General features: G+C 34.9%; 1 protein-coding gene across 1 annotated transcript; it reads right to left on the bottom strand.

The window, feature by feature from the left end:
• Nucleotides 1–55: 55 nt before the first annotated feature.
• On the bottom strand, nt 56–20,540 carry abcb4 (ATP-binding cassette, sub-family B (MDR/TAP), member 4). The gene is made up of 28 exons (XM_065298139.2): nt 20,447–20,540; nt 19,911–20,041; nt 19,631–19,694; nt 18,675–18,843; nt 18,514–18,565; nt 18,188–18,379; nt 17,871–18,042; nt 17,323–17,447; nt 16,083–16,254; nt 15,471–15,584; nt 14,565–14,675; nt 14,352–14,477; nt 14,070–14,273; nt 13,810–13,980; nt 13,568–13,729; nt 13,271–13,432; nt 13,050–13,190; nt 12,809–12,913; nt 12,032–12,109; nt 11,836–11,919; nt 10,305–10,508; nt 9,986–10,086; nt 9,747–9,887; nt 7,924–8,080; nt 7,473–7,670; nt 6,568–6,774; nt 5,401–5,547; nt 56–867 (listed from the first exon to the last, which is right to left on the bottom strand). The coding sequence occupies exons 2-28, from the start codon at nt 19,970–19,972 to the stop codon at nt 670–672; spliced, it is 3,819 nt and encodes a 1,272-aa protein (XP_065154211.1). The 5' UTR covers nt 19,973–20,041; nt 20,447–20,540; the 3' UTR covers nt 56–669.
• Between the last annotated feature and the right edge of the window lie 1,491 nt (nt 20,541–22,031).

The following is a 22,031-nucleotide window of genomic DNA, read 5'->3' as shown; positions in this document are numbered from 1 at the left end:
TTTTCTTCCATGTAAATATGGATAATATTAAGACATATTAAATCTAACGGGCAAATAAAAAACTATAAACTTTATTAAAACATTTTCAGAATTAAAGTATTTGTGCGCCACAAACCAGTGCACAAAAAGTAATGAAATAAAATAGCATTTTGTTAGTTTGATAAATATGAGGGCACCACACATACAGAACAAACCACTGATTACAAAGCAGTGAATCATCAAAACTGAAATTTGGTCATCTTGTTATGCAAGAAGCAGTATATATATTGTATATATTTAACCATGTTGTTTTCAATCTTGAAAAGCCTGCTTTTCATTACTATTTTTTTTTAATTTCCAAACAGACAAAGAGTGTAACCAGGAAATGATATGGTAGTGCTTGGTACTGTTAATACAAAAATAATAATTGTTAATACAATTAAATTTGCAAGGTCGATTTATGTTATGCCTGCAGAACAAAGCTGGTCCCTGACAGACCTTAAACAGCACTAGTCTTGCTTAACCAGAGCGCTGATCATCTGATGTATGCTTGGACACAAATGACCACAGTGGTGTTCAACTGTTCAAGTGTAACATTTCAAATACTGCCCACCACATGGGAGCAATTATTTGAAATAAATTGTTTATCCTTTTAAATAAAGGCTCTAGATATGCACCCTGACTTTACTGTCAGTGACCCATCTGAGAGGTAACAAGGGTGTAGTACGCCCCCTGCTGGCTGAGGAGCTGTTGATGTGTGCCTTTTTCTACAACAACCCCATTTTGAATCACAGCAATGAGGTCTGCATTCTGGATGGTGGATAGGCGGTGGGCTACTATGATACAGGTTCGGCCCTCGCGTGCCTTATCAAGAGCCTCCTGCACCACCTGTTCACAGGACAGAATGGTTAGAATGAAAAAATTTGAATAGAATATCGTTGTTTACTATTTTCTGTCTGCTTTGCCATTCATTTTTATTATGTTTTGATCTGAAATATAAATTGTAATTCTGATTTGAATTGTATTTGTATGCAAGCATATACATAACCATCAAATGTATTTGTTCATTTTTTAGTTGTTGTTTTTTTTGCAACATTTTATAATAATAATAAACTCATTATGTAATACTTTGTGCTAGCATGTATATTTGTTTAAAATTATATACTTATGGCAGCAATTTACTTATTTGACCATGCTCCATGCAATTAAAACTCCTGTTTTAGTTGTGATATGTCTTTCAAAGCAAGAAAGCTTCAGTGTGAATGAAGCACAATTGATAATATACACTGAGACAATGGCTGAAGCAACACGAAGCAAGTCCACTATATGGTTACTCGATCAGAAGAGACTGAAATAACTGGAACAAAGTTACCCTCCAAGAAGCAAGTTTTGTGTGTGTTGTGCATTTTTAATTGGTTCAGATTTTGCAAAAATATGTGATTTATTTATAGGCTTTGAGCAACCTCTTGATATTGTAGAAACAATTCAAAATTTGCACAGTGTGTTGAAGATATAAAAATTGACCCATTATTAGGACCACCCTAGTAGTCATGTAATCCAACCAATCAGCGAGAAGAGGTCTCACCTCCGTCCAGCATCCTTCCTACACCATATAGCCTCACTTTCTGCTGGTACATCTATCCCAGTTAAAAAGGGGGGAGTAGTTTTGGTTCAGGCTGAAGGATCCTACCTTAGATCCTCACATGCAGAATGTTTTTATTATTGTGTTTTTTATCTTTAATCATTTTATAATCATTAGTTTTTATCCATTTAATTATTGTATTTGATTATTTAATATTATTTTATCATTATCAATTTCATTATTATCATTTTTATTACTACATTATTGTTTATTAATTCATTTTTTCATTATTGTTTTTATTCATTATTCATTTATTCATTCATTATTATATTTCTATATTTTCATATCATTCATTCATTCATTGTATTTCTATATTTTATATGTCTCTTGGTGATTCAGTTTCACATTTGTGAAGTTTCATAGAACTGTTCTGTCTGTGTGTAAACAAGATAGATAAAGAGAATGTTTATGGAAGCCCAAGGTCTAAGGGATGATGCAGCTGAGCAATTTTGGATATAACTGTGCATGCTGTATTCCTGGGGTAGACGAGGTTTGAACATTGAGGCATATGCAACTGAAACTAACTGTCCATCAATAAAACTATGTTCTATTTTTATCATCTAAACCTCCGTCTCACGACTCTGTTTATGCTCTCCAGCAACGATTGATCAGCCTTGTATCTGACGGATACTTTAACAAAGTAAACTTATATTTTCTGATGTGATCTGGTGTCCGGGGCTGGATCTTTCTTTTTTTATTTTGTCTGTGGTGTGGAGTCCAGATCTAACAGTTTTGGCGTAGTCGGCAAGGATAGAATAACATTTTTGTTGACTCTATTCGAACGAGGAGTCGGGATTTTCTCTCGCACATCCAGATGGAAATGTTTCCAGACCACTGGCTTCTGACTCCAAGCCGCGAGTGACGATGGGGGTTAACCACGGCTGGTCCGGTGTCCTCTCTCCTGACTCATCCACTTAAGCAAAAAGATATATGTAGGCGGCCTTCAAGAAATTCGCTGAAAAATTAAGCCTTATCATGTTTAAGAGTCTCATGGGCGCCAACCTCCAGCAGACAGCAGTTGGAACTCCGCTGTATTTCGAGATTCTGCAGGAAGGACGGACTGGCGAGACTTCGTGGATTCCGGTTGATTCCATGAACAGAGACATTCTGAGTTTCAAGAATCACAACTGACACAGTTGCAAGTGTTGTCTTCATGACATGACACAGAGTCAGAGATGTATTAGATGTGATGTGTGTTTTGTTTCACATCTGTTCAGAATGATTCATGGATTCACTCTAACTGTATGCACTCAGTATTTGTATTGGCTATTAATTAACATATGTACAGGGTTTTGTTTTAAAATTTAAGCCACTTGGCTGTTATACAAAATCTATCCAGATTAAAACTAGGCAAATGGGTCAATTTTAATTATGACATTGAAGTGTATGAGCCAAATTAACACAAACACAATGTTATTTGCTGTGTTGATTTCTATTCTGATTCACAATTCAGATCCATTATTCCATCCATGAATTTGATAATCGACACCTCTATTCCATCTTTGAACACTCTAAGTGGTTTACACAGTTGATGGTTTTGGTTTACACCAGTTGATGGTTTTGGTATCGAAGTTGCAACCTTACCAGACAATTTGTTTATCTTACTATGCCCTATTGCTGGGAAGAGATGCTGAAAATGGCTGGAAATTGTTAAAGTTGGAAATGGCCATAGCATAGGCATTTAGGGGTGGTAAAGAGTATTTACTATTTGCTCTAAATGTAAATTTGAAGGGAATTCTTTCTGATATTGAAGGAAACGGGGTAAACATCACAAACTAGAAATGCGTTTCCAGTTTTCCAGATGTGACAAAGCTCTTCTGATAATGACAAATGAAACACTAATTGCCCCTAATGGTACACACTTCGTTTATGGTAACAAAACTTATCCATTACTTCCTAAGGGCTGAGAGGTAAACTGTTATTTGTACCCTTTATCAGCAATGTGAGTATGTCAGAGGATTATGTGAAACAGCACTTAATCATGAGACGTACTAAACGTTCGATTTCTGATACTGAGAAATGGTTAGGAAGATTTATTCTTTATTCCATTCTGAGAAGTAACTGATTTACAAAACGAAGTTCAAACATTGTTTTAAGCATTTGAAGCTACAGCGAACGCCACTTTCATTTCTATTGCTAATATTTCGGACGAAGTAAATGCAATTAGAAAAGTTGTTTTGCAAAATCAAATGGCGCTTGACATGCTGTGGGCTTCTCAAGGGGGGCACATGTAAGGTAATTGCGGCCAAATGTCCGAATGTTGCCTATACATTCCGGAAGATTCTGGGAAAGTGGTTCATAATCTGGCTAAAGTTTTGCACGAACAAATAGCTAAGCTAAATAAAACCATTTCTTTTCTCATCTGACTGGGATACATCAATATTAGGACCACTTTGGAATCATTTAAAAACCATCTTAGTCGCAATTTCAGAAGTGTTTGTCATCTTGCTCTTGTACATTGCCATAAAAGTGTTGATTTGTCTTATTAGACACTTGACTGCGACAGGCCCATCAAGGCCATTATCCAGTGTAAGACACACTCCCTCAACCGACGCTGGTACGCAGAAAAACAGAAATGACCTGTTCTTTTAAGAGCATGTAGAAAGGAAAAGTAAGGAGTGGCCATCCAAGCTTTTTAAAGCTGTGTTTTGATAAAGATTATGGAAGTTTGCTTGCTATAATCATTTAATTTGGTATTATATGTGTCATGGTTCTGCCATCTTGTCCTTTGTTTAATCTAGTCTTGTGGCAGAATCATGACAGACCCATGTTTTGTGTGGGTTCACGTGGTCTTAGTATTGGTTTACTGGACCACGTGTTCCCAGTGTCTTGTCTCTTTTACCCCGCTCCCTTGTCATCCTCCTCATTATTGTTTAATTCCTGTCACCTGTTGCCCTCATTAGTTGTCCTCTATTTAAGATCCTTGTGTTTGTTGTCCTGTGCTTGTGCATTGTTCCTAAAACCTGTGAGTACATTGTCTTTGAAGTCTAGCCTAGTAGTGTTTATTGTATTTAGTCAAGTTTATTGTTCAGTGTCACCCTGTCTAGTGTTAAGTGTAGTTTAGATCTAGTCTTGATTAGTGTTCTCTCCTTTTGTTAAAGTATCTTGTTTATGTTATTTTGCCCCCTCGTGGGTTTTGTTTTCTGTTTTATTCATTAATAAATATCCTGAGTTTACCCTTTGTTGTCTGCATTTGGGTTCATCCAACACACACCATAACAATATGATTAAGAGGGGGGAGTGAAGGATCCTACCTTAGATCCTCACATGCAGAATGTTTTTATTATTGTGTTTTTATCTTTAATCATTTATTTACATAATCATCATACTCATTTTATAATTAGTTTTTATACATTTAATTTTTGTATTTGATTATTTAATATTATTTTATCATTATCAATTTCATTCTTATCATTTTTATTACTACATTATTGTTTATTAATTCATTTATTCATTATTGTTTTTATTCATTATTCATTTATTCATTCATTATTATATTTCTATATTTTCATATCATTCATTAATTCATTGTATTTCTACTCCAGCAACGATTGATCAGCCTTGTATCTGACAGTTACTTTAACAAAGTAAACTTATATTTTCTGATGTGATCTGGTGTCCGGGGCTGGATCGTTCTTTTTTTATTTTGTCTGTGGTGTGGAGTCCAGATCTAACAAGGCTAATATTTTGAACTCGGAGCCCTCGTCTTGGACAGCACGCCAAATATGCTTTATCTCGTTACCCTATCCATGTTAATGCAAATGTGTGTGTGTACGCACCATCTCACTCTCAGTGTCAAGAGCAGACGTGGCTTCATCCAGCAGCAGTAGTTTGGGGTTTCTGAGGATGGCTCTTGCTATAGCAATACGCTGTTTTTGACCTCCTGAGAGCTGTGTACCCTTGTCACCCGCCTGTGTCTCGTATTTCTGCAACCAAAACACACAATCTAGATTTATACCTTCTTTTATTTTTAGGAATAGAACATTTAAAGAGATAGTTCACACAAAAATTGTCATCATTTACTCATCCTCATGTTGTTACAAACCTGTACAAATTTCTTTGTTCTGCTAAATACAAAGATATTTTGAGCATTGTTTGTAACCAAACTTTTTTTGTCAACACAACTGACTTCCATAGTAGTATTTAGTCCTACTAGCAGTGGCGGCTCATGACTTCTCTTCCGAGGGGCGGAAATTCAAAATATGTGTTTGGAGTGTCACGTGTTGCTTGTGTTTTCAAAATATGTGGTTGTTACGTCATGTGAACCATGTGAATCACGTGTTTTGTCAAAATAAGTGCCTGCTGCACACGCGTCAAAACCGTTTATGATAAAAGAGACGCTCACATTCACAAACACGCAAGACACTCCCTTAACAGTAAACTCTGATTACGCATGAGATTATGCGAGTATCTGGCAGCTGGCACTTACTTTGATAAAACAAGTGATGCACACAGGATCACTTGACACGCAGAACACATATTTTGAAATTACTAACCACACACATGATGGGCTACATACATTTTGTGACGAACTTTCGCATTGAGCGCCCTCGAAAAAAGAAGTCAACGGCCACATCTGCCTACTATGTAAGTCAATAGTGCTTATGTTTCCTGCTTTAATACAAATTTCTTGTTTGTTTTGAGCAGAACAAGGAAATGTAAACAGGTTTGTAACAACATGAGGGTGAGTAAATGATGACAGAATTTATATTTTTTGGTAAACTATCCCTTTAATAGAGAGTTACTTATTTGCTATGTAACTTTCCAAAAATAGATTTTCATCTTTGATCATTACATTTTATGATAAATCAGTCATTCACGTTACTTCTAAATCTGTCATTATTTACCAAAACTCATGTTCTCAGAAATGTCCCAAAAAATGACTGATACAGGTGTGACTGATGTGATTGGTGCATTTGGGAATTTGAGCTCTTGTGTGTCTGTACCTGTGGGAGTCCCTCTATAAATGAGTGGATATTAGCGGCTTTAGCAGCCAGTTCGATCTCCTCCATCTTGACTTCTCGGCTGTTATCTCCATATGCAATGTTTTCTGCCAGGCTGCAGTCAAACAGCACAGGCTCCTGGGAAACGATACCTATCTGAGAGCGCAGCCAGTGGATGTTCAGCTTCTTTGTGTCATTATCATCCAGCATCTGTGTACAAACAGTACATTTTACCAGTTTGTGATAATACTTCCATCTTCAAATGACTGCAGTTATTTTTTTGCATGAATAATAGCTGCTTTTACTTTAAGGCGTCCCATTTAAACTATACTATATTATGGTCAAGTACAATATTGCTATAATAAAAATGAATAAACAGAATATGTAAGTCCATACTTGTTTTTGACCTTCTGTATTTTATATTTAGGAGAACCTGTTTTTAACTATAAGTACACTGAATAAGTGATAATTGTTATTGTGATCAATGAGTATGAATTTCAGATATGTGCTTTGAGTTTGGTATTTGTATATTTCAACTTTCCCCAGCTTTTTAATCACATGGTTGTTTAATTTTAACCTGCATGTAATAACCAAACTTTACAACCCTTGTTTTATGATTGGTTCATTGGCAGGTACGCAGACAGACCTTTGATATGGTCTAGAAAGAATCAGGAGGCATTAGTGTTGTTTACAGTACAAAAGTGATGCAGTCACGTGCATTTTTACCTCCAAATGTGTAATGAGTGAAGCACCTGAACTTCGCCGAGTCATTGAGGTGTGCATGTTTTAACAAGAGGGCCTTAAAGATATCTTATCTGATTTGACCTTTAGCACTGATTTTCAGCAAAGTAATTCCATTTTCAGATTCATGACCGCGTACTGTATTTAGTGTGTGTGTGTGCTCTTACCACTTTGCCCTGTTTAGGGTCATAAAATCTCTCCAGTAATTGAATGGTGGTACTTTTGCCACAGCCACTGCTGCCCACCAGGGCGAGAGTCTGACCCTTTTTCACCTTGAGCCTAAACCCCTGCAGCACTGGCACCTCTGGTCGCGATGGGTAGTTAAAACGCACATCTTCAAAATTAACGTTCCCTTCAAAATGATCCTACAGAGATCACACCACCAGTCAGACATGCTGTATCTTTGAAATGTGAACATAATTAATACATCTGAGAGTGCACAGTCCGGCTCTGGCTGGGTGCTTATCAGATTACAAAAAAAGATCTAGAACGAGTAATGATTACTTTTTAGGACTGATGCCTGGGACATCAAAAAGATTTAAGAAATGGCTTTTAAATCTCATAAAAGTTTCCTCATGTATTCTAGTAATCAACTCTATATATGTGTAAGCAGTGTACCGGTTTGTTCCCCTCCTCTGAGGCATTGTCAATGGCCGGGACTCTGTTGATAAGGTTCAGGACATGAGAGGCAGACATCTTGGCCTTGGCGTAGTTTGGTGTAAAGGAATTTGCTTCTCCCACAGCCATTGCTCCGTACACTATTGCTGAGATTACACTGAAAGACAACAGCAGATATATTACAAACTGTAATATATTTCTCACAGTATGTAGAAACTGGTTTTTGCATGTGATTTTACACATAATGTGTGAACAGATATTAGGAAAACATTCAGCTGATAAATGAAACAAATATTATCCCATTTTATAATTTGTGACCCAGTCTGTGAAAACCCAGCTTCACTGTGTTTTACATTAAATCATCCTACGTAATGTAAAGATCATTCTGTAAAAATATAATCTTAATATCTTTTATACTGACTGAGGTCATGTCAAAGATTGAATTCAATGTGAAATCAAACTCTGATGCTCCTAATATTAATGTAGGTTATGAGACTTTAGCTTGGATTTCACAGACATGTTCATGTTAATACTGTATAATAATAAAACAAATCTTAAAACTTTTTTGTTGGTGACTGTTGTACATATAATAGGACTGTCAAACAATTAATCGTGATTAATTGCATACAAAAAAGTTTGTGTTTGCATAATGTAGTGCTGGGCAAAGAACGTGATTAATCGCATACATAATAAAATTATTTTTTTTGCATAAGATGTATGTGTAATTATTTTGTATGTATATATAAATACACACACATTCATGTATGGATTTGAGAATTATTTACATGTCTATATATATTTATTTTTATATATTCTATAATATATATATAAACAAAAACAAAACGGATATATAAATAAAAATGTTCTGAAATGTATATATGTATGTGTCTGTGTTTAAATATACATAATTATTACACACAGCACAGACACATATATTATTCAAAAATGCACTTTTATTTTCTATACGAGAAACACGATTAATCTTTGCTAGGACTATTATTATATATATCCTTCAGTATCCTACACACACACACATACATACATACATGCATACATACATACATACATACATACATACATACATACACATATATATATATATATATATATATATATATATATATATATATATATATATATATATATAATGCGAACACAAACTTTTATTTTGTATGCGATTAATCACGATTAATAATAATTATAATGTTATATATAAAGAAAAAATATTATTTATAACATTTTTCTTACATTTAAATATGTATTTGTGTATTTATTTAATAATTACTCACATTACGCACATAAAAACTTAAATTTATTTTGTATGTGATTAATCACGATTAATCATTTGACAGCCCTATATGTGAAATGTAATTGTAGACCAGTATATGATTGTGAGCATTCACTGTTATTTATTCAGATATAAAGAAGACTAGGTTTTAATTCTCTCTATTTCAAGGCCCACTCTTGAGAAAAAGCTGAGTGTTGAGAGTATACACAATATATTCTGATTTCAAGTCCTTCAGTAATGAATACCTGGATCTTTTATCTGAGTATAATGAATCACTAATTTTTTTCCTGTGTTGTGCTAGAGACCACATCATTATTCTTTGCACATCTGCTTAGTTTAATCTGACAAGCTGTTCTTTCTCTAATCATTAACTGAGGCTATAAAAACCAACAGACTTTGGACATCCCAATTCACAGTCATCTAACACTGTAGGTAATATACGAACACATAGTACTGTACTTCTCAGGTCTTAACTACTCTGTGACGCAATATATATTCTAAATCATGGTAGAAACTCCTCTAAAATGTCACTTACAGAAAGACGCCCTCAAAGGTCATTAGCTTTTGTTCAATGAGCCAAGAACCAAACTTGAAACAGCCAGCATAGGCAAAGTAGATCATCGCTTGGGAAAAGGAGAATGTCAGGCCAAAAACATGTGCCTTTTTCTTAGAATTCCTAGAAAAAAATACAGACATCGATTAAATCAAACACTTCGATATTTTATATATTTTATTAAAAATAAAAAAGGATGAATGTATTTAAACATGCAGTACTTGTAAGGCACGACTAAGTTCTCCTGGTACAGACTCTCAAACTTTTTCTCTCTTGTCAATGAAACCACAGTACGAATATTCTCGATAGCTTCTGTTGCGACCTAAATAGAAAAAATACATTAGACTGCACAACTTGTAGTGATATGTTATCAGGGATAAAAACTATAATTAATATTTAAATAACATGATAAGAAAATAAAAAATCAGCTTATAGAACAATACTATAGTGTACAATAAAGATGTAAAAAGTTATCTTAAAAAATTGTATAGTGTAAAAAGACACCTGACTTTAGTTCATTATATATGAGTCAATATTTACCTTCCCAGCTTGCTCAAGCTCCTTCTTGTCTTTTAGCGCATGTCCTCCTAGTAACTTCATCTGAATTGCTCCAGCCACAGCCATGATTGGTACAATGGACAGAATGAGGAGGGTTAACTGCCAGCCATACACAAATGAGATAATGATAGAGGTGCCCAGGTTGGCAACATTCTGTGCCAGGGTTGCCATTCTCAGTCCGGTGGCCTGCAGGGAACAGTAATAGTGCAGTTTGTAATGAAGTACAATGTTATCTCACAATAATTCAATACTGACACTGTAAGCTACACAGTAAAAAATTATATCAAATCAACATATATTTTTATGTTAGTTTAAAGGTGCAGTGTGTAACATTTATAAGGATCTCTTGACAGAAATGCAATATAATCTACATAACTGTATTATCAGCGGTGTATAAAGATCTAATATGATTAACAGTATTTTTTATTACCTAAGAATGAGACGTTTTTATCTACATACACCACAGGCCCCCTTACATGTAAGTCGCCATTTTGTACCGCCATGATTTTACGGTAGCCCTAAACGGACAAACTGCATTTTGGCACTACTGTATTTTGTCTTAAACAACAACATGTTTGTCCTGTGGCAGCTACCGTAGCTTCTCTATGGATTTCTGTAATGGACTGAGCTGTTGGTTGCAATTCATAATCTCACTGCTAGATGGCGCTAAAATCTACACACTGCACCTTTAATTAAAAAAATTAAGTTAAAATTTTTTTAACATATCTCATAGATCACACAAACATGGAGTCGATATCAGACTTTTAAACAACACTATATTATATACAATATATTGTCGATCAGACGTGTTTTGTTTTTTCTAGGGCCGGGACTCGATTAAAAAAATTAATCTAATTAATTAGAGGCTTTGTAATTAATTAATCGAAATTAATCACATTTTAATCACATATAAATATTTGACCTGAGAACATTGAGAAGTTATTTTTTTACATGGATTTTTAGTATACCATGAATAATGACTGAATACATAAGCTTAAGCAACAAAATATTGTTTATTTTTGTTCAAGCAAGTCGTTGTACTCGGAGTCGGGCTAATGTCCACGCTAGCTGCTATATGTTTTGCATTGAGATGATACTTGAGGCTCGATGTGCTGCGGTGATATGTGAATTCCTTGTTGCATAGCTTACACACAACCATGCTCTTATCAACGCTTCCCTCCGTTTGTTTTTTATAAAAGAATTTCCCATCCACGGGGCCAACCAAAGCGATCTCATCAGCTTCATCGTTCATGTTCACTGTGGTTTGTTGTTGTCTGAAGTCATGAACGCTAGTTGGTGCTCCAGTATAATCGGTCCGCCAAAACTCATCCAATGAGAAATGTTCCGCGGTGCAAAAATAAGTGCGATTAAAATGAGTTAAAAATGTTTAACACGTTATTTTTTGTGAAATTAATTAATCTTAATTAACACGTTAAAGTCCCGGCATTAGTTTTTTCACTAATAATTCCAAACAATGTGTTACCATCTATGTTTGAAAAGGAAGAAAACTTACGCCCTGAACTTGAGCCGTATCAGCAGCCAGTCTGGTGGTCAGAGCACCTATACTGTTCTTATTGTCATCAAACCAACCCAGGTCCTAAAATACACACAAACAAACATACCCACATATGCTTTTTTATTATTTGTCAACAGACATCGGGAAGAAGCATCTTTTGAGTAAACCTTATGATGATGGTTTGTGTCTTCACCTGTCTCATCATAGATCTGAAGGCTCTAGATCTCAGTCTCATGGTCAAAATCTCCCCAGCTTTTCCAAAACAGAAACCCTAGAAAACAAAAACATTGAATTGTCATGCTTTTAAACATAATATAGCATAACAAATGACAAACAGATAAAAAAAATGAATAGATAACATAATATTTTAAAAAATAAATCTTATTTTAAAAAAGTGCTTTTAAACCTCCTATCAGCTATTTTCCTACAGTACTTGTACTTTTTTAATAAGTGTTAAATGTATTCTAACAAAGCATTTCAGGATCTTTAAAGGTTTTTAGCTGTGGTAGTTAAGCAGATAATTGACAGATCTGTCTGTTATTGACTAAAGTTATTTCACAATAGCCATCAACTTTGAGATAAGAAAGATCCTGTGAACTTAAACACCACACACTGTACAGTTTGCATCCCACAAGTGTACATTTCAGAGCAACTTATCTCCATAGGAACAGCTTATGTGAAAACCCTTTATCCCGTTCTAGTTAGATAGGATACAGCTACAGCCAAATCTCCAAAATGTTGGGTTTAGGGTTAAGTTTGGGGGCAGTGGTTATGGCTAAATGGGATACAATTACGGTCTAAATACTGTGAAATGTTGGGTTTAGGATAAAAACAATGCTCATCCGGCGAGATTTCAAAGGTTTCTGCCCATAGCTGTATCCCTTCTAGCCACAACCCCTTTCTCCAGTTGGGACTGTAATTCCTCCCTGTATCTATTTCTTAAATGTTAATGCTTCCACACAAAACAAACCTGGAAAAACAAAGTGAAAAATGACAGGATTCCAATGCCAGCAAACAGCAGAGAGTAGAGGTCACATCTCTGCCTAATGAGTTCCGGTTCGGTCTCACCAAACACCTGGAGAGAGAGAGAGGTAGAGAGAGTGAGAGACATCACAGAAGTAACATGAAGAAATGCTCAATATGAATAATAATTGTCAATGACGTTCAGTAATGACAATTTCTCACGTTTTTTATCGCCAATTAATACATACAGCAATAATTTTAGAGAAGATGACAGCAAATGCAGGCTGCATGGCTCCATTGATGACGGCACAGAAGACTCCAACCATTATGTACGGCCATTCAGGTTTATTTAGTTTCAGGACTGTCAGGAAGGAGACGCTTGGAACCTTCTGCAAAGAACCAAAAGGAAAGCTACAAACCTATTTCGGAAATAAATGTAGCACATAATAATTTGTCCTCAGATTCTTACCTCATCCTCCTGTTTCTTTTCATCCTGCACATCTTTCTCTGAGGCGCTTTGGGATTTCTGTCTGAACAGCGTGCGTTCATTCAAAGAGCTGACAGCTGGACTCATCTCATCTATAGCCATCTCCTCTTTGCTCTGCTCTTCTTTATCTGAACTTTTGAACATCTGAGACAACACACCATTGCATGAAATCAAAACTATCACTATTTACATTTTTATTATATTTCCCCTGTCTAAATATTATTTAAATATACAGTTGTATATAGAGAGATGTTTTGTACTACGGTATAAGTTTCGAACCTGCATTGTAACCAAGGTGTGGTAGACTCCCTTTCTTTTCATCAGTTCCTCATGTGTACCCAATTCTACTATTTCACCATTCTGGAAACCAGCGATGACATCAGCATTTCGAATAGTGGACAGTCGGTGAGCCACTATAAGGGTGGTCCTACCCAGCCTCACCTTTTCAGATGTAAACATTTCAGTATCATTTTATTGCACACTGTGTCAGGCATGTATGAATCTTCTCATGCTCTGTTTACCTTATCTAACGCTGCCTGTACGATAGTCTCGCTCTCAGCATCCAGAGCTGACGTAGCTTCATCGAGAAGCAGGATCTTTGGGTTACGTACAAGTGCTCGTGCGATGGCAATACGCTGCTTCTGTCCCCCGCTCATCTGAGTGCCTCTGTCCCCAACCAGCGTCTCAAATTTCTGAAAATGTAAAAAAATGTTTAAACATCATATAAAATATACTATCTAAAAAATATGATATCAATGCTTTTCCACTGATTTTCATTTACATCAGGGAGCTTCATTATAAAGTTGTAGGCATTGGCTTCCTGCGCGGCCCGCTCGATCTCTTCCTGCGTGACGTCTTGACGGCCGTAGCGGATGTTTTCGGCGATGGTGGTGGCGAACAGCACGGGTTCCTGACTGACCACACCAATCATTTCTCTAAGACCTCGCACATTCAGAGAGCGAATATCATGACCGTCTATTGTCACCTGCGGAGGGACACAAAAACTAATAGTAAAGACGGGACAAAACAGTTTCTGTCCATTTTAGTTTCTGTTTGTACTTACAGTCCCTTCCTGTGGATCATAAAAGCGTTGGAGCAGCTGGATTGTTGTGCTTTTTCCACACCCACTGCTGCCCACCAAAGCAATCGTCTGTCCACTCATGATTTTGAGATTCATGCCATTTAAGACCTGCACAGACACATGGTTTCTTTTAAACATCTGTTTAAGTTATTGAGATATACTTTTAATAAATCATGATGAAAGTTTTTAGCATACCTTCACATCTTCTCGTGAGGGGTAATTGAAGTGAATGTTTTTGAACTCTATGTTTCCTTTGACAACATCAAGTTTGTAGCCTTCATCTGAGTAACTGTTAATGTTGGGTTCCTGTTGGCAAACAAAGCAATTTCTAAAATGTATTTAATTACAGTAAAAACTAAATCTTATTCAGGCTAATAGGCAACAACTTATACCAAGAATGGGTTACTGTGTTCTTCTGTTCTTTGGATCACAGCAGGGAAGCACCTCTGAACTTGAGGTTTGGTTGCTCAAACAATTAAGGGAAGTTTGTACAATTTGGCTTTGGAATATTTATGTTCACCTTTTCGTATTCCTGATATTTTTCTTTTGTCTCAAAATGTTTGTCTGTTCACTGTGTGTGTAATGTTTGTTTAAACTAGATCCTCTGAGTCTAAATAAAAAAAAGTTGTTTTTACTGTGTAGATTTATGTTTCTTCACTCTTAGAACAGATGTGTTAAAAACATTTGAAAAACATGTGAACACACTAAATGCGTTGTCCCAGAATCCACACATCTCTTTGTTGTTATTTAAACATTGTATTACTTTTAACACAAATTGTGTTTTATTTTAACACAAATAAACACAAAATGACACATAATATGTCAAAATTACACATAATCTGTTAAAAGCATAATACAAAAAGAGGTGTTCTTTTTTAGAGTTTTGGAGATATTACAATTTCTACTATTCAATGAATTTGTATTCAGTATGAATATTCTCTGAATTACTAAATAAAAAGTTTGTATTTAAATTATTTTTAAATGTTTCTATTTTGTATTTGTGCATTTTTAAAGACAGTGTATATATTGTGTTGTGGTAAAACTCAGCGAATGAGAGTTAGAATGTCAATAGGATAATTTACTAAAAATGATTTCACTCACATGATCAATGATCTGGAAAACTTTGTGGGCGGCCCCTCTTGCACTGGAGAATGACTGGATGTTAGGAGATGTCTGACCAATGCCAAAAGCTCCAATCAGAACGGCGAAAAAAACCTGTTTAAAAAGAGCAGAATATGTCTTTTGGTGCAGCAATGTTTTAGAAACATCTAGTTAGTGTTGCTACCACAGAGACCTAACAAAAACTATATCCACTTGTTTTTTATTTAGTTTCTTTGTACGTTTATGCTACAGTACAGTGGCGGATCGTGACTGCTCATAGTCTCGTGTGTTGCTTGTGTTTTCAAAATATGTGTTCTGATCATATGTGCATCACGTGTTTTGTCAAAATAAGTGCCAGCTGCACACGCGTCAAAACCGTTTATGATAAATGAGACCCGAACCACACACATGACGGGCTACATACATGTTGTGACAAGCTTCGCATCGAGCGCCCTCGAAAAAAGAAGTCACCGGCCGCCACTGCTACAGTATGTTTTTTACAATATGTTTTAAACAGTGCCTGGTTAATTATGAAATTAATTATGAAATTAAAAGTCATTTGACTTGCTTTAAATAACTGTGTTTTCCAAAACCATGAATGTTGGGACTCACTGTCAAAAGCATGCCAGCATCATACTCTTCAGCCAGGATAAGGGTGCTGCCATACCAAAAGGCCAGTGCATAGGACATATAGATCATAAAAAACATAAAGCCCATTGCAATGTTCACTGTAATGGCCTTCTTGATACCAACGTTCTTGGCATCCTCTAGGTTTTTTTGATACCTTTAAAGCAAAGAAATAAAAACATTTAACAAAAATGTATACATTTTATAAACTAAAAGGCAAAGTCTTGATTGCACTTTAAAGGGGCCATGTCACAAGACTTTTTTAAGATGTAAAATAAATTTTTGTTGTCCCCAGAGTAGGCATGTGAAGTTTTAGCTCAAAATACCATATAGATAATTTATTATAACATGTTAAAATTGACACTTTGTAGGTGTGAGGAAAAATTTGCCGTTTTGAGTGTGTCCTTTAAAATGCAAATGAGCTGCCGAAATTCAAACACTGATTGCAATGATGGTGGTTTGTTGCAATTGAATCTCAATTGTGCTGTGAATTATTTTCTCTCTGCACTAAATGGCATTGCCGTGTTTGGATAGTGCAGATTAAGGGGCGGTATTATTATAATAAGATCTACTTATGACATCATAAAGAGAGCCAAATTTCAATGAAATAATTTTTCACATGCTTGCAGAGAATGGTTTACCAAAACTAAGTTACTGGGTTGTTCTTTTTAAAATTGATAGACGCACTGGGAACCCAATTATAGCACTAAAACATGGAAAATGTCAGATCATGCCATGGCCCCTTTAAATATTTATTGCAGATTATTAAAATCCATTGCCCCCCCCCCCCTTGTTGTTTCTATTCACCTTAAATCTTCAATGTGCTGTTTTAGGATATAAGAACTAAGTATCAATTTCTTGAATAAATCAAAAATCATTATTTTTTGTCCTTTTTGATAGCTCGTTTTGATATCGCAAAAATTACAATAGAATATTTTTAATACCATATCATAAACTGATAAAACTCGTTGTCGTGTTATTGGTTGGTAAGATATCTGGTTCAGGTTTACTTCAAGTTTAGGTTAAGGATACAGTAAGTAAGTGTTCACAAAGAGTGAATGACCGAAAGTTGTGTCACAAGGCTCAAAGTCAACTCTGGGAATTGTAAACACACCCTCCTGTGCCAAACATTCTAGTATGTATAATATTATCAGAGCTCCTGTACTGAGATACAATCCTACACAATGCTGCACTAAACATGATGGTGTTGTTTGCTCATACACACCTCTGTATCTCTTTCTTCTGTCCCCCAAAAGCAAACACAGTTCTGATGGACGACAGCACTTCCTCTGCTACTGCTCCAGCTTTTGCATAGGCTGTCTGCTCCATTGAGGTGAACGATGTCATCACCTAATAAGGGAGAGAATAACTTGGGTGTTTAAAAGAACCATGACATAATTTAAAGTTGCTGAAGGACCATTAGTTGACCAATGAAAGAGTGTCTTCATACACAAAAGGCCAGAAATGGGAGGGTTGGCTAATAATACAATTTTTATGACTGCAATTGTATTTCTAATTATTATAGTTTTTGTGATTTTATACTATTTGATATATTTATATCTCTATTTCAACTAATAATATATTTGAATTTATTCAGTTTGTTAGTAAAATCTAAAAAAGTACAATAATATAATGCCTCATTCTTTAATAAACATATGTTAGCAAAGGTATAAGGATGAGGTGGGGTCAAGTGTGAAGTCTCCACCGACCTCCACTATGCTTGGGTATAAATACATCAAACAATCGCTCCGTTTAGATTCTATTGTGTCCTACCTTTCCAATGATAGCAGCTGATATTCCGAGTAAGGGGCTAACAGCAAGGATTACGAGGGTCAACTTCCAGCCTTCGGCAAAGCCAATGATAAGACCAGTGAAAAAAGTGGTAACAGACTGAATGAGCATGCCAAGCTTATCCCCAATGCCTTCATTTACTTTGTATACATCACTGCAGGAAAAAGATAGAGTGTAAGGTAAGTATGGGCTGCTGTGTATGTAATACTGTATGTGGGTGCATTTATTCAAAACAATTAACCACAGTGTCTATGCCACGTTATTTCCCTTACTAAAATGATACTTATAGAACGTCATACTCTGTAAGACGTGTGTTCAGCTCCCCCGTCTCATTGACATCAAACCAGCCGATTTCCTGTTTCATGATGGAATGAAAAAACTTTGTTCTAATTTTTTTTACTTGACGTCCTGCTGCGAGAGTCCAAAAGGCCACCTGCATATATGCTGCGAACAAAACTACAAATCCCATGATGCTGTAGTATATAGCATGCCTAAAAAGGTGAACATTAAAAAACATCAATGTCAACATTCATAAGGATTTAAGTAATAAGTACTTAAAAGAGGTTTTAACAAGGTATGTAGAAGGAAACAATGTAAACAGAAATATAAAGCATGCTGGTCTTACTCTGTCATCTGCTCTCCCAAAGTCTTATTACTGAACTGTGGCACGGCTAAATCTAGGGTTTATAAGAGTTAATATTATTGTTAGTTAAATAAAACATCACTGATATTACCAGCAGTAAATTGGTCAAAACCAGTAATGTAACAAACAGGTGGCACACTTACTGGGTGGAATAGTGGTATTTGTTAGTTTGTCTTTTATTGAATTTTCCACAAAGCTGTTTGTCATATCTCCGAATACAATAACCATGAGAGGAAGTACTGCTCCATTGGCCATGGACATGATTGTGGCAAGTATCATCAGAAAAATGTCGATACCATCTGCATAGCGAAACTGACACAAAGAGACATTTCTTTAAGAATAAGACATATTGATGAAGAGGTAGAATATATGTGGGTGCAGCATTGGGCTAAATTTACTACAAATAAACACTAAAGAGGATTTATTTCTTTTAACACAAAGTAAACATTTTGTCATTAAAAATGTTGTCAAATATGTTTAAAACAAAGGAAAGTAAGTATTTTTGGAAAAAATTGTCAATCCTTCTCTAGGTGGATAAACATTATTCTCTGCTGTATCAGTTTTTATTACACAGCTGAATTCAGCACATCATACTGTTAATATTCAGAAAAGCTGTTACCACCAAAGATATCGATATGTCACTATTATTAGAATTTCAATCAATCAATCAATCAAAATACATTTTTAATAGTTGTTTCATAAATTACAATTGCTTTATTTGACATACTATGTACATTTATATATATATATATATATATATATATATATATATATATATATATATATATATATATAAAAATATAAAATGAAAAATTTTATATAATAATAAAAATATATAAAAGTGGTCAACATCTTACAATAAGGTTGTATTGTTTATCTTGCATTAGTTTTTGATGCTAATATTACAACTAATACATTTTAAATTTACTAATTTACTTTACTTTACTAATGTACAAATTTACTTACAACTAATACATTTTTACATTTTAAATATTCAGGTAAAATGTTCTATCACACAGGTTTTTATGGTTAGGAAATTTGTCAAATAAATCAAAACATTAGAAAATCTACACATAGATAACAATAATATTCCACTTACTATCTCTAATGGCCCCACCATCTCCAGCTTAGGGTTCTCATCTTCCTTTTTATTTTTCTCATTGCTGTGGGAAATTATTATAGCTGAGTTTTAAAAATTACCATATCATCATATCACAGTTAACATAGCAGATCACATATATTAACTATTTCCTTTGAACATTAACTATAATTATACTAAAAACAAAAACAGGCAAATTATAAAACAATAACCTTCTCTTAATGTATCGATATGTATTAAAACATCAGCTGAGCCTGTCACAATACATAAAATCATTTACCTTAAATCTCCATTCTCCTCCATTTTAGCTTTTGACAGCTTCTGATTGATTTTCTTGGCCATGTTTTCTTATCTCTGATGGCGGCAGTCCGGTTGTGTAGTAAGGATGGGGCTTGGGCAGGTGGGTTTGTGCTATTACAAAAAGGAAACACTCAAAAACACGGTACAACTGTAACTTTTATACACCAAAAACTACAACGTTGAGCACAGATGTGACCAGCTAGAATACACAGAGGTTACATACCCAATAACAATGTAATACTAAGAAAACCTTTAAAGCGTTATATATTAAGAGTTTGGCTTACAGAGCTCTTGAGAATTAACGAAATCAACTCGCGTTTACTTTTACAAAATTAACGATTACAAATCCTCACATAACCGTAACCGCCAAAATACTAAAAAAATATATAAAAAACCACTTAATAGTATTAGCAAGTCTCCTTAAAGAAGAATTTAATTTTTGACTAGGCTATACGTAGTTATTTATATCATATTTTAAACATTGTACTAATTTAAAGTGAAATAAAAGATACATACCGCTGTTCGTGTGTCCCACCACAACCGCGCGACGGCTCTGCTGCTGCTGGAGCGCGCACAGGGACTGTGAGGACGCGCAGACGTTCACTTTATAAGCTACTGTTGCTTAGTGCTTACATCATCATCGTTTACAACATGCATATATGGACTCGAGAATGTGCGTTTGACCACTGTAATGACTGAAAGATCATTAAGATAGATGTTAGCGATTATCTTCAGCATGGATATTTCGTCTTAAAACAAGGGATGAGGTCATGAGAATGTATTTTATAAAGGTTATTACCGTGTCATAAGTTTATGGTCAGGTCACATTTTTCGAGAGAGAAAGGGGAAACCAAACTAACTAAAACTTGATTTCTGTGGTTATAGAAACTTGACAAAAAAACTCAGCAGAATTTTATAACCACTCTCTTGACAGAACTACCCTGGTTAAATAACACACTAACACATTGAGAGTTATAACTTTAACACAGTAGTGTGTTACTTTGTATTCATGAAGTTTAATGGGTTGTAGGTACTCAAAATGTACCACTCCCGCCATCATTGATATCCCAGTTACATAACATTCAATAAAACTCAGGAGCAATGTCTGGCAAAGGTGACGATAGCCTTGTAACCACATGCTATCATTAATCTTTAGCAAGCCTGATGCTTTTAGATTTATCACAACGCACCATAAAAGTTTGATACATAACACGTTTTACATTCCAAAAGAGATGACAATACTATTATCATATAATCATTTTAAATAATTTATTTTACCCTCCCTTTGCGTTTTGCTATAATATGTCTGTTATTCCGTCTCTACCTGCTTCATTTATATTGATTATTTTATTTTTTAATTAAGCAGTTTCAATACTAACAATAAATAAACAAACAAGGTAAATAATCTAAGTAAAAAAAAAAGTCCAAACAAGGTAATGAGCATCAATCTACTGCATAATCATATTGTTATCATATATTATAATCATTAACTTGTAAGGCCTATTCTATTGTCATAAAAGAATTTGTCATCTTTTTATGTTTATAACAGTAATTTAACTTATTTCAAGGTTGTTATATCCCGAGTAACATTGATACACGATGATGTCACAAAAAAGGCAAAACTGAAATAACTTGACACCCTTTGATGCTTATGTGCAATTTTATCAGTTAAATCTTAAGATCTTTTCATTCTAATTTCATCAGAAGCCACGAGGTTCAGTTTTTGGCCCTCTGAACAGGGTTGTCACTGTGGTAAACCTCAGTCTGCAATTTCATCATTTCAAAAAATTACATCCTGTCTGAATGTTTAGACTTTTCAAATACAACATCAGTTCATGTGTTAATGAGCCATATTAAGTGACCATTTAGTTTAAATTAAATTCTTACACCTGCAGTGTTTACTGAAGATTTGGTGACTGTAGAAAGTAAAAAATGTAACAACATTTAAGCATTAGGCAGATGGATTTATCCAAAGCGACTTACAGTACATAACAATGTATACATGTTTATCAGTATGTGTGTTCCCTGGGTTTAAATGAACACACAACCTTTTGTGCTGCTATACTGCTATACAGAATAGTGTGTGACAACATGAAATATT

This window comes from Paramisgurnus dabryanus, chromosome 13, assembly GCF_030506205.2.
Source record: "Paramisgurnus dabryanus chromosome 13, PD_genome_1.1, whole genome shotgun sequence".
In the NCBI taxonomy this organism is placed as follows: Eukaryota; Metazoa; Chordata; class Actinopteri; order Cypriniformes; family Cobitidae; genus Paramisgurnus; species Paramisgurnus dabryanus.
The sequence above is the reverse complement of the archived record's forward strand: the minus strand, read 5'-3'. Positions and strand labels throughout refer to the sequence as shown.

What these genes read in the sequence shown, in the direction of transcription:
- abcb4 (XM_065298139.2), bottom strand. Translation starts at nt 19,972, where the DNA reads ATGGCCAAGAAAATCAATCAGAAGCTGTCAAAAGCTAAAATGGAGGAG. An exon ending in TACAGGCAGCGTTAGATAAG is followed by an intron (nt 13,730 to 13,809) that starts GTAAACAGAGCA and finishes ACATCTGAAAAG; the next exon opens with GTGAGGCTGGGTAGGACCAC. An exon ending in AAAAGAAACAGGAGGATGAG is followed by an intron (nt 13,191 to 13,270) that starts GTAAGAATCTGA and finishes GGTTCTTTGCAG; the next exon opens with AAGGTTCCAAGCGTCTCCTT.